Genomic DNA, 11,345 nt, shown 5'->3' on the forward strand with positions numbered 1-11,345 from the left:
AAAGTAATAGCTGTAGTGTGAGAGGGAGTAAGTATTATTGGAAATACATTTTTGATTTAAGAAAATATTAACTTTTGTTATAATAGGTTTTGTTAGTATGACCAACTTTACTTATAAGATACTACAACATTTTCATGCATTTAATGTTTTCATTTAGCATTATGTCAACAAAGACAGCCAGCTAATGGAGAAAGAGATGATGAAATTTTAAAAGATGAAACAGAATTCTGTCAGCTAATAACCAAAGCAGGCTATATTTTTAAAACTGGAGGCTCTGCTAATCAACTTAGTAAGTACTAAGTAAATGTGTTATTTTCACACAAACAAATTGTTAAAAGAATGGACAACCAAAACTTAAGTACAGATGTCTAAACATTCATCTTATTGACCATGTGCAATTTTTCTGATGACAACACATCAAAATAATTTTTTTTAAACTGTGTATCATATATAATTGCACTATTTAATCAATGATCCATTTTTACTTAACCATTATTTAATTCTATGGGTAACAAAAATACTACATTTTATTTTGAAAGAACCATTTAAATATAACTAGGAAAATAAGACAGTTGAGATGTAATGGAATATTTTAATTAGTTCGACAAGGTCTTGAATATATTGTAAACTTTCTGAAGAACTTAAATTTATTACTGAACAGGATATAAGATATGTCCTCTTTGCTGAGGTGATGCTTTTAGAAATTGAATTATCAGTTTTACGTACTGAAATCCTTAACCTTTATTTATCAGGGCTAAACTCACTAGAATTTGTAAGCTATGAATCTCACCTAAGCTCTTACTCTAAAATTAGCACTACATGATCTTTCAAAGCCACTTGATTATGTGCTTTGTAGTGAAAGATCATGTAGTTTTTATAGAAATATACAGATTGAAGAAAAAGAATTGTAAATTAAACTTAACAGTTAGGTGAAACAACAAACAAATGCAGCTGAAAATGCCAAGAACATGTTAAAATTGATGTAAGGAGAAAATAATTGTGCAGTTGAAGTTTCATCCTGTGAAAATTGTTTTTCAAAGCATCAAAATGGATATCATTATATAAGTTAATTAAAAAAAGCTGAATAAAATCTTATGCATTGTCAATTACAAAATTAAGGTCAAAATTTTAAGATGGTAACTGCTTGTAATTTACTGATCATCTTTTTATCTATACCCTGACTGAACTTTACTGTAGTTATTTTTTAGAAAAAGTGTCACTTTTATAATGGTTGGCATTTTTCAGGATGCCATTATTGTTTCGTTTTATGTTTAAAATGCAGAGCATTCTTATGAGTTCAAAATGTGTTCAAATTAAACGAGTTTTGTTTATATGAAATAAGTAGGAGTATCAATTCCATTGAACTCGGATGGGCTTGTTATTCCTATTTATCTAGTGATCCTGCATATTAAACTACTAATGACAACACATGCATTGTTGATTATTTTATATTGCTTGAAGAAAATATTTAAATTCCTTCTGGTTCCTTAAAAGTTTACAGTTATTTGCTTTCACTATTCTATTTGTAAAGAATATTGTCCCTAATAAAGGCTGCCAATATGAAGTTGTGTTGAAAGTGATAATAAGTTTCTTAGACTTCTCTATAAGAAATTAACAGTAAAGAATACACAATATTAATTTGATTTTTTGTTATTATCCTTTATGGAGTTTCATTGTTGAATTAAATATGTGGTGTACCACTTATTACTAACGAATATAATTATCACATAAACTGTTGATCTGAAATAACAGGTTAGTTTACAATTTTTTGTTTGGTTTTAATTTTGGGTTGGAATCTTACTTTATACTTTTACTTCCACAGAAAATTTATATTGGTTGAGATGATCAACTGCCAGTTAAGGTCAACCTAAGAGGGTGTTTTTGAGATATCACAGCACCAATAAAAATATTACAGTTTAACACTGGCTTTTGATGTTACTGGAATTTTGTTGCTTTACTTGGCGTAAGAATTGCTTTACACCTAGTTACTATAGTGTATGAGTAATGGAGCACTTCACAAAAGTTTCCTTTGTAGTAGTTGCAATTTTACCTTATTATGTGGCCATTGTAAAGCACTTATATCATTTTAATTCTGTGAATATTTTTCTCTAATAAGATTATGCATTAAGTGTGGTTGTACTTATTGTAATGAATGCATTTAGTTTCAAAAGGAACACTAATGAAAAACCTGATTCATATTTTTACTGTTCTAATATTATCAAGTGCATTATTTCTTTCCATAGATGTTGATCAAGCTGTTTTTCAAAGAGATCTAAGAAAAAGTTTGAAATCCCATCAGAATTATCCAGAAGTGAGCTTCTTGTTTTATGTAAATGTTATAATATATATTTCAGTGTGTGTTCGGTATAATAGACAGTGTCGGTTGATAGTATCTATAATATTTATGGCTTGGTTCTGCTAGGATTTTTGTACACTGTCAAGTCATAGTAGGACATACTAAACTAGTAGTCTAGTATGTGATCACTTATGTGTTTACTAACATAACTGACTATTGCGATAGCTTCCACTTTTGTACTAGACCAGAAGTCTAGTATGTGATCATTCATATGTATACTAATGTAAGGTTGATTAATGTGATGCTTTTCACTCTTGTACTAGACCAGTTGTCTAGTATATGAGCACTTGTACTTACACAAACATAAGATTGATTAAAGTAATGGTTTTCACTCTTAACAGTTGGAAGAAAGTAGTTGTAAGCATGAACTACAATATATTGATATAAATGAATGGTAAAAATATGGGTTTACATCCTGGTGATGCTAAGTTTTACCTGATTTGAATGAAATCATATTATAGTGACACCATACTTAAATTTATATGGATAAAATAACATTAAAACTTAAATTTCGATGCCATACCTTACCCCTTCTCACATAATAGCTTTTCTTGACTTGTGCTGCCCTATATATGTGCAATTTTCACTCGCCACTGGCCTTGATGTTCCCACCTACCATCACTTAATTTCTTGTGGTATAGCTGTGCTGGAGCATGCAAATGAGCATATGGCAACCGTCGACCAATAAGAGTGTGACACATCTTTCTAGTGCATCTTACTCCTTCTATACTGTAGAGCATTGTCATCATTTCTTGATTTGGCATTCTAGTTTGCAGTTGTGCTTAATTTTTGCTCTGTACTTACAATTCTCGTGTGCACTTTCAGTTAACCCTTTCATAATGGGCTAGTGTACTTTGCAGAAAACTATATCGGGAATTTCATTTGTGCAAAAATAAATACGGTAACTCTGAGATTTCTTAACGTATCCTTTCAAAAACTGGTAAGATTTTGTTAATGATCATAAGTATCTTGAACACAAAGAATGACATTATTTTAATTAAGTGTTTTTTACTAAAACTATGTTACTTATCTATTGTAGTTACTTACGCTCAAACTCTTAATAAATCAAGTACAAGTTGATTTTCATTTTAAGTATAAAAATACTTCATCTTATAGTTTCAAATTTCATTTGCATAATCTCAAGAACTTCTTAAATCAATATCAAAAGTTTTTTTTTCAGGTAAATGTTTTTATTTTATTTTTGACTTTCTCTACCATATCACTAACTCTGGCTATTATCATCAACATGCAAGGAAATGATTAAAATTATGAAATATAAAAACCAACAGACCTTTTAGTTTTTTGTAGAATATCTTTAAAGTTAATATCTTTTGGTAAAATTCATAATTTCAGGTCTTTCCTTTTCACACATAGTTAATTTTTAATGTTTTATTTTCCTTACTTGTCCTTTACCATTTATTATTAATCTCGATACAAGTTAATGGTGCCATCATGGCATATTACAATGTTTCTGGCAGAGACGTGCAACTCTTTTTATTTTCATGACCCATTTCCTTCCCCACTCTTTTGGGATCCCATTTCATGACAACATCTCTCTGAGTCAGTTCACGATCTTTTGCACAAGTACGCTATCAAACAAGTATTTCACACTTCTCCTGGGTTTTTTCTGGTAGTTCCCGAGAAAACTGTGGATTGGTATTCTGTCATCAATCTCTCCAACCTGAACTGCTTCTTCATCCTCCTGTGGTTCACCATGGAGTCTTTCCTCACCCTTCATTTGGTTGTTCACTCCAGGTCTTTGGATGACCAAGGTCGACATCTTGCATGCTTACCTTCATATCCCCATATCTCCTGCATCCAGACATTACCTTCAGTTTGTTCAGTGATTGAGTGTTTCAGTTCTGCACTCTACCCTTCAGTCTGGAATCAGTGCCATTTATCTTGTGTTGTGTGGCCAGAACTTCTGCCCACCATCTTCACACACACATGGTTTGCAATTCCTTTATTATATGGATAACTGGCTTCTTTTAGCTCTGTCCCAACAAACCTTTCACTAACATAACCATTTTCTCCTAAAGGAGGCAGCTTGTATGGGATGGATTGTCAAGCTGGAGAATTCCTATCTCACCCCCATGCAGTATCTTATCTATTTGGGGGGTATTTTTGAACACCTACCTCAGTAGAGCCCAGTCTTCTCATTTTCATTTGAGGTCAATGGAGCTCTTAGTTTCCAAAGCCAAGTTCTTTCCTTCTCTACCTGTGTGTGAGATTCTATCACTTATGGCATGATGGGCTTCCATGAATGCCTTCATACCATGGGGTCATGCACACATGCATTGTCTTTAGTGGGTGTTGCACGATCGTGTTCTCTCCCTTATCAAAGCCACTACATGTTGAGTCCTTTTAATCTCCCCATTTTGGCCTACTCAACTGTGGTTTCTGATCCTGAACCTTCATCAATCATCCCTTCCAATTCCTCTTCTGCTTTCCTGATTCCTTCAACATCAATCTCAGTCTTCAATCTTTCATTTGAGCATCACCGCACTCTGGTTTCACATGTGGATTTTGTCCAGTATTTTGGAGATGATCTGCGCTCTCTGTGCGAGTACCCTCCCTTCTTTAAATGCTTCCCAGAGGAAATGCTGGATTTTCTGGAGTTGGTTTTTATGCCATGGTTTCTCATCTTCCTGACCTAGAGTTTCCCACCTTTCCAATTTCTTAACTTGGCGATGGTTTGTCAGTTTCCACCATTGTTGGCTATAGGGCAGCCTTATCTAATACCTTTTGTTTCTCTACCTCCCGTTGCATTTTTTCTTCTCCCATTCTTTCTCTCCTGTTTCACCTGATTTGCCTGCTCCATCTGATTTCCCTACTTGATTGGAATCTCAATGTGGTCCTTCAATGTGGTCCTTTTTCCCTTTGAACCTTTGGCCACATGCTCATTGTACCACCTCTCCCTCAAAACATGCATCTTATTCCTCTTCACGTGTGGTCATCATAAGTCAGATATCTTTGGTATCGAAATTGTTCATATCCTCTATCATCATAATTATGTTCTCCTTTACCTGGATCATAGTTTTTTCCCCAAGATTTCAGAGGTGCATGAAGGGGATATCACCTTCACAATTGTTTCCCTCCCCTCTCATTATAATCCTGCTTGCACTGCTTCCTTCTGTCGATCCCATTTCCATCTTTTTATACCATGGAATACTTCCTCTACCCATAATCTTTCTCCTGTCACTCTTACGAGATGGATTTACCAGCTTATTCATTTTGCTTATGCATCGTAATCCATGCATTCTCATCGCATTTTCCAAGTTCCTTCCCACCAGAGATGTCATGTTACTTTTTCCCTGGCTGTCCACTTCCATTATCCATTAGAAGAGATTGTGAAGGCTAGCATGTTGACCATAGCTCACATATTTATAGCCTAATACCTGCATCATTTGGCCATCTTCTTCTCATCTGGCCATTGCTTGCTGCCCGTCACCATTCTCTATACATCATTTTGGCTCTGAAAGGATAGGTTCCTCCTTTTATTTCTTCCCTTTCCAGTGGCCCTTTCTCCTTTCCTGGATCTGGCTCTTTGGAGAGTGGTGTCTGTTCTGGTATACTTAAATGTAACTCTGCACCATATGGTCATACATGTCTATAATGCTCACTGATGTGATGGGGTGCTCCACAATACTGCTGGAAGTTGCCTCATTACCTCATGGTATCTTGCTTCACAAATAAGGCCTGCACCAGACCATACCAACTCAAAGACTATCATGAGTAAAGCAGTGTCAAATTCATTGGCCATCCCTCCGTTCCTAGTTGAATAAGCTAGGTTTGGAATGCTTTTCAGAATAGGTTTTTATGGTCACCCATTGCACTGTCTCATGGTGTTGCATTCCTCTGGGCTCCTCAATGGATTGTCCTCCCTCTTTCAGTGGAGTATGGGAGTTCTTACCAGTTCATAGCTGCTTGGGTGATAGACCATGGAGGCTTCCTCCTGAGTGTGACCACTTCCACTCAGTTGAAAGTAAGGCAGTCGTTTTCTGTTGGTGTAGATTGTGAGTACTGTTTGTTTGTTATGAATTTCGCGCAAAGCTACACGAAGGCTATTTGTGCTAGCTGGCCCTAATTTAGTAGTGTAAGACTAGAGAGAAAGCAGCTAGTCATCACCACCCACCTCTAACTTTTGGGCTACTCTTTTAGCAACGAATAGTGGGATGGACCATCACATTACAATGCCGTGACGGCTGAAAGGGCAAGCATGTTTAGTGGGACGGGGATTCGAACCTGCAACCCACAGATTGCGAGTCGAGCTCCCTAACCACCTGGCCATGCCGAGCTTGTGAGTACTCTCCTTCTACTTCGGACCATTATACAAATTGCTGATGCTGCCTGGGTTTGGACTGGACAAGTCAACCACATGCAGTTTACTTCTCCAGCTGACTTTTCCCCCATCCTACTGCTGCCTGAATGTCAGTTCCCAGGCAGTGTCATGTTGGATCAGTGCAGGACCATCCAACATAAGTCCTCACACATGTGGTTGGTAGGGACCCTTCTCCTACCACAGATCAGGTGACAAATTCCCAGTGCCGTCTGGTTTTGGTCTTGAGTTGACCTACCATGTTTGCATGCCCCTTTACTACCATTGCCCAAATGTCAAGTTCCCAGGGGATCTGGTGTTGGTTGTGTACTGGATATATACGCATGTGCTCTGCTTGGGTTGTTGGAACAGAAGTTGTTTTTCCCTTCTGCTTCTTAATATTGAGATGAAGACAAATACCCTGGATTTGAACTGGAGTTGACCCACCACATATGGTCTGATGCACTCTAGCTGCTCTACACTATCTGGCATGTCTAATTACAGATTTAATGTGTGTCTTTCTTGCCTAATTTAGCAACACGTAACTTTATAATGAGTTAAGAGCATACTTGGTACAGAAGAGGTGTGGTCTCCCACAGGTGTGATCCTATACATTAGGGTATCACACTCCATGGGTTCTCTTGGGGTGCCTTCCGAAGAGTGCTACTCTTTTCCACAGGTCCCTCCACTGTTTCAATGTGGGACTCTAGCTATTATGTGAGAGGAGGTAAGATGTTGTATCAGAAGTTAATATTTTCCTACACTAAAAATATATTTCTGATAGATACTTACCTCTCTCACACTTCCCACATGACCTTCCCACTTCCAGTGCATCTTTTGTGCCTAATCTTGAAGTGATGATAGTGCTAGGAGGGTGTGTCGCACTCCTATTGGTGGGGAGATGTCGCATACTCATTTGTATGCTACAGCACAGTTATATCAGAAGAAATTATGTGAGAGTACGTAGGAACATCAAGGCTAGTGGCAAGCAAAATATGTGCATATAGAGGGCAGCATGAGTTGAGAAAAGCTATTATGTGTGAAAAGGTGTCTATAGGAAATACATTTTCACTGTAGAAAAATATTAACATCTCATTTCTATGCTCTTATGTTTTTTATATAAACAATAATTTTTTTTAATGAGCCTTTTTTATTTTAACATGTGTAGGTCATTGATGAGTTTTTGGAGACTTTAAGAAACCTTTTAGAAGATCCAGTAAGGTAGTTGTTTCATTAATATATTTATTTTTAAAACAAATCTTACTATTTCATCTTATAAACACTTTGTCTGAGTAAGTTTTATAAATACAAAGAATATTTTTGTTTTTTATCTGATTTTTGAAAGATTTGGTCTAAGGATTTATAACATTTATAACAAAATTCAAGTTTAATATGAACTGTGTATGATGAAGTCATCATACAACTAGTCCTCCACATACAGGTGGGTGACAAAACCTCAATGTGTGAAGTAACCCTCCCCCTCCTTATGCACTAACACCTGTGATAATTTCAATCTTTTCCTCAGCATTGCATTGAACTGACATGATCAACATTTCTTATTTGAGCTAAGTATGATGAGATTTGGGTTTGTTAATGAAACTTTGGTTTTAGTTTCCTTCGGCTTTAAAAGCCCTAATTCTTTTCATGAATTCTCAAGTGGCAATTTGTCCTGTGAAAGTGATAAAGTTATATTTAGAGTGTATTTCTACTACAGCTTCTGGATGCTTGCTAACCATAGCAGACATTAACAGCCTTTGTTCAATATGTTGATTACTAGGCCACCTACTCCCATCCCTTCAGATGATGGTTTCTTCTCAGTTGGTTAGTTGGATGATGATTTTGCCTTTCATTGCTTTGTGGAATGCCTTACCAATCTATGAATGTTCTCAGTATTCCAAACTCTTTTTTGGATATGCTTTATGTTCTTTTCATTATCTTTTGCTTGTGTCCTTTAATATTTCTCATTCTTTACTCCTTGGGTTTGCTTTGTCTTTCCTCCTTTGCAGGATATTAGGGTTTATACTGTTTCCTTTTTCAAACAGCTCCACACTTGTACCCACATGTTTTGTCTCTTTATATTCATGACTCTTTTTGTCCTGACTTACAACCATTCTTTCTTTCCTTTTTTGGATTCCCTGTCTTTAGAATCTCTTTTGCCTTCTATTTCACTCTCTAGTTCCCCATTTTCACATCTTTGTCTTTTTCTCACCATCTTCCTATGTTACTTTTTTTCCCTCTACCTTTTGTTGGGTCACTTCATCATGCTCCAGTGGGGTTCTCTGGAGAGGTTTATGTCTTTCTCTTTGCCACCTTTGTCTGTTACTCTTATTCTACTCTGTCTCTTCTTACTTGGTTCTTCTGCTGTTGGGACTCATTGGTTCTAGGTGAACTCCTCATTAATGCACACCTTCTTGTGTATGTGTCTTCATTGGGCAACCTTTCTTCACCTGGAAGACTTGGGTAGTTTCAGGTTTGACTGGATACCTAAGCTGGAGTTGCATGACTTCAGTCCTCATTATCTTCTCATATTTTTTCATCTTTCTCAACTTTGCTTTTCAATTCCTGTTCCATGACCAGTTCATTCTTCCCTACCCTTCCCATTCTACCTTCCAGTCCTTCCTCTCTTCTTTGTCATTCTACTACCTGATGGTTGATTTGTTACTCTTCCTGTTGGTGACTATCTTGTCAAGTTGGGCTCAGTAAGTGCCTATCTCTCGTTCTTCCCCAGCTGTTGGTCTTGGTTTTCTGTTGATGGACAGATTTTTCATGTTCTCTACCACGGTGTCACTCTCAATTTTTCTCTTTGCTCATCTCACCTCTTTTCATTTTCTTTTCTTCTTCCAACCCCTTCTATCTTCAATATCTCAAGGATGTGGTATTGGATCTTTTAGCTATGAGAGTATGTATACCCCTTCTTTGTTTTTGTTTTCTCTTGTCCCCAAGAAGACCAGGGACTAGTGTCTGGTGACCAATCTAGTGTCTCACAACTGATTTCTGGTCATTTCACCACTCCTGTTGAGGAATTTATTTTCTCTCTGGTAGTCTTTTTTATACTTGGCCTATGGATGACCGAGGTTGATGTGTTGGAATTCTTCCTACACCTTCCAGATGCTTTCTATGTTTTGTTCATTGAAATTGCATATTCCAATTCCATGGTTTTCCCTTTGAAATTGCTTTGGCCCCTATATATTCATATATCTAAGCTCATTCACTTGTCCATGTGATATTTGGTACAACTGGGCATTTTCTTCAACTCTTTTCTCAGCTGGGCTTAGTCTTGTTCTCCTTACTTGTGAGCCATGTGATGTCTGGTCACCATGATTTGCTCTTCTCATTCTCATCCTGCACAAGAGTTTCTTTTACTTTTGGGTACTCTGGCTTCCCTGGAACCCCTTATTCCTTTGGGGTGTGCACATACATGCCTCCTCCATTTGACTTTTCAAGACCGATTCCTTCTCGGGATCCATTCTCCTTGATTGTGAACCTCCTTCTCTATTTAGGAATTATCTTGGTGGCTAGACCATGCCAATACTACACTCAGCACTTCCTTACCACCCCATAGACTGTATCTGTCTCTTCATCAGTGCTTCTCTCTTGGATTTGGTTTGGTTGTGTCTCTGAACAATGACATGTCTTCTGAAGATTGGATGAGAGTTTACTTCATTTGAACGTGCTCAAACTTCTTTCTGTTCCTCGACCATGTTCTTATTTCCTACCCCTTCTTATACATCACTTGGTCATGATCCACTCTGACAACTGCATGGTCATCTCTTACACCAACCAAAAGGAAGCACCTGTTTCAGGACTGTTTGCTTTCAGGCATTGGACCTCCTCTTCTGGGCTCATTCCCATTGAATACATCTTGTTGCTTGTCATGTGCTGTTAGCCATGAACCTTGTTGCAAACCTTCTCTCTTGGCCAGGCAACATTCTACCCATGGAGTGCTCTCTCCACATGTAGGTCTTTCATTGGGTTGAGCCCACTTCTCAACTTCTCATGAACTCCTTTTCCACTCCTCTCAAGTCCAAGCTCCCTCTCTTCTGATTATCTGTTCCTCATCCTTTGTTTCTATCAGTGTTGTTAGCTATGCGTGGTCTCACCTTTTACTATATGCCTATACTTCCCTTTGACTCCTCCCTTGGGTCCTTGCCTTTGATATGTGACTCCTTATTGTGTCTTCCTGGTTGTGTCTCTTTGGCTAGATCAGCCTTGGTTTCCTCTACTTCTTCACTAAGCATTCAGACCCCCTTCCTCTACTCAATGCTCCCTCTCTGTTGCTTCAACCTCATATATCCCTTTTATATCAAAGAATATCATTCATCCATCTTCATGTGTGGGATTTATCTAGTCCATCACCTTTTGTGTAGCTTTTTTTATGTTCAATTCCTGTCACTCTTCCACTTTGTTTGCCTAGCAAAGACTGTAATTGTTGGTCCATCCACCTCCCCTTTCCTCCCAGCTGTCCTACTGTGAACCACTTTTCTGCCTTTTTTGCTTGACTGTTCAATCATGGTTTGTTGGACTATGCTTGTTCTTTGGTGGTGGTGTCCCCTTCATTTCACCTTTCCCTGTACCATGGTGTTTTGGCCCAGCATGGCCAGTGGTTAGGGCACTCGACCCGCAATCTGAGGGTCGCGGGTTCGAATCCCCGTCCCGCCAAACATGCTCGCC

General features: G+C 37.6%; 1 protein-coding gene across 1 annotated transcript in view; it reads left to right on the plus strand.

The window, feature by feature from the left end:
• The window catches only part of LOC106464417 (Fanconi anemia group D2 protein-like), a 159,553-nt gene that overhangs the window by 14,273 nt on the left and 133,935 nt on the right, over window positions 1–11,345 (plus strand). Inside the window, exons 3-5 of the mRNA XM_022392124.1 lie at window positions 158–289; window positions 2,244–2,311; window positions 7,843–7,895. Coding sequence (XP_022247832.1) covers window positions 158–289; window positions 2,244–2,311; window positions 7,843–7,895 — 253 coding nt within the window. The remainder of the gene's footprint in view (window positions 1–157; window positions 290–2,243; window positions 2,312–7,842; window positions 7,896–11,345) is intronic.

Source organism: Limulus polyphemus, unplaced genomic scaffold, assembly GCF_000517525.1.
Source record: "Limulus polyphemus unplaced genomic scaffold, Limulus_polyphemus-2.1.2 Scaffold1644, whole genome shotgun sequence".
Taxonomy (NCBI): Eukaryota; Metazoa; Arthropoda; class Merostomata; order Xiphosura; family Limulidae; genus Limulus; species Limulus polyphemus.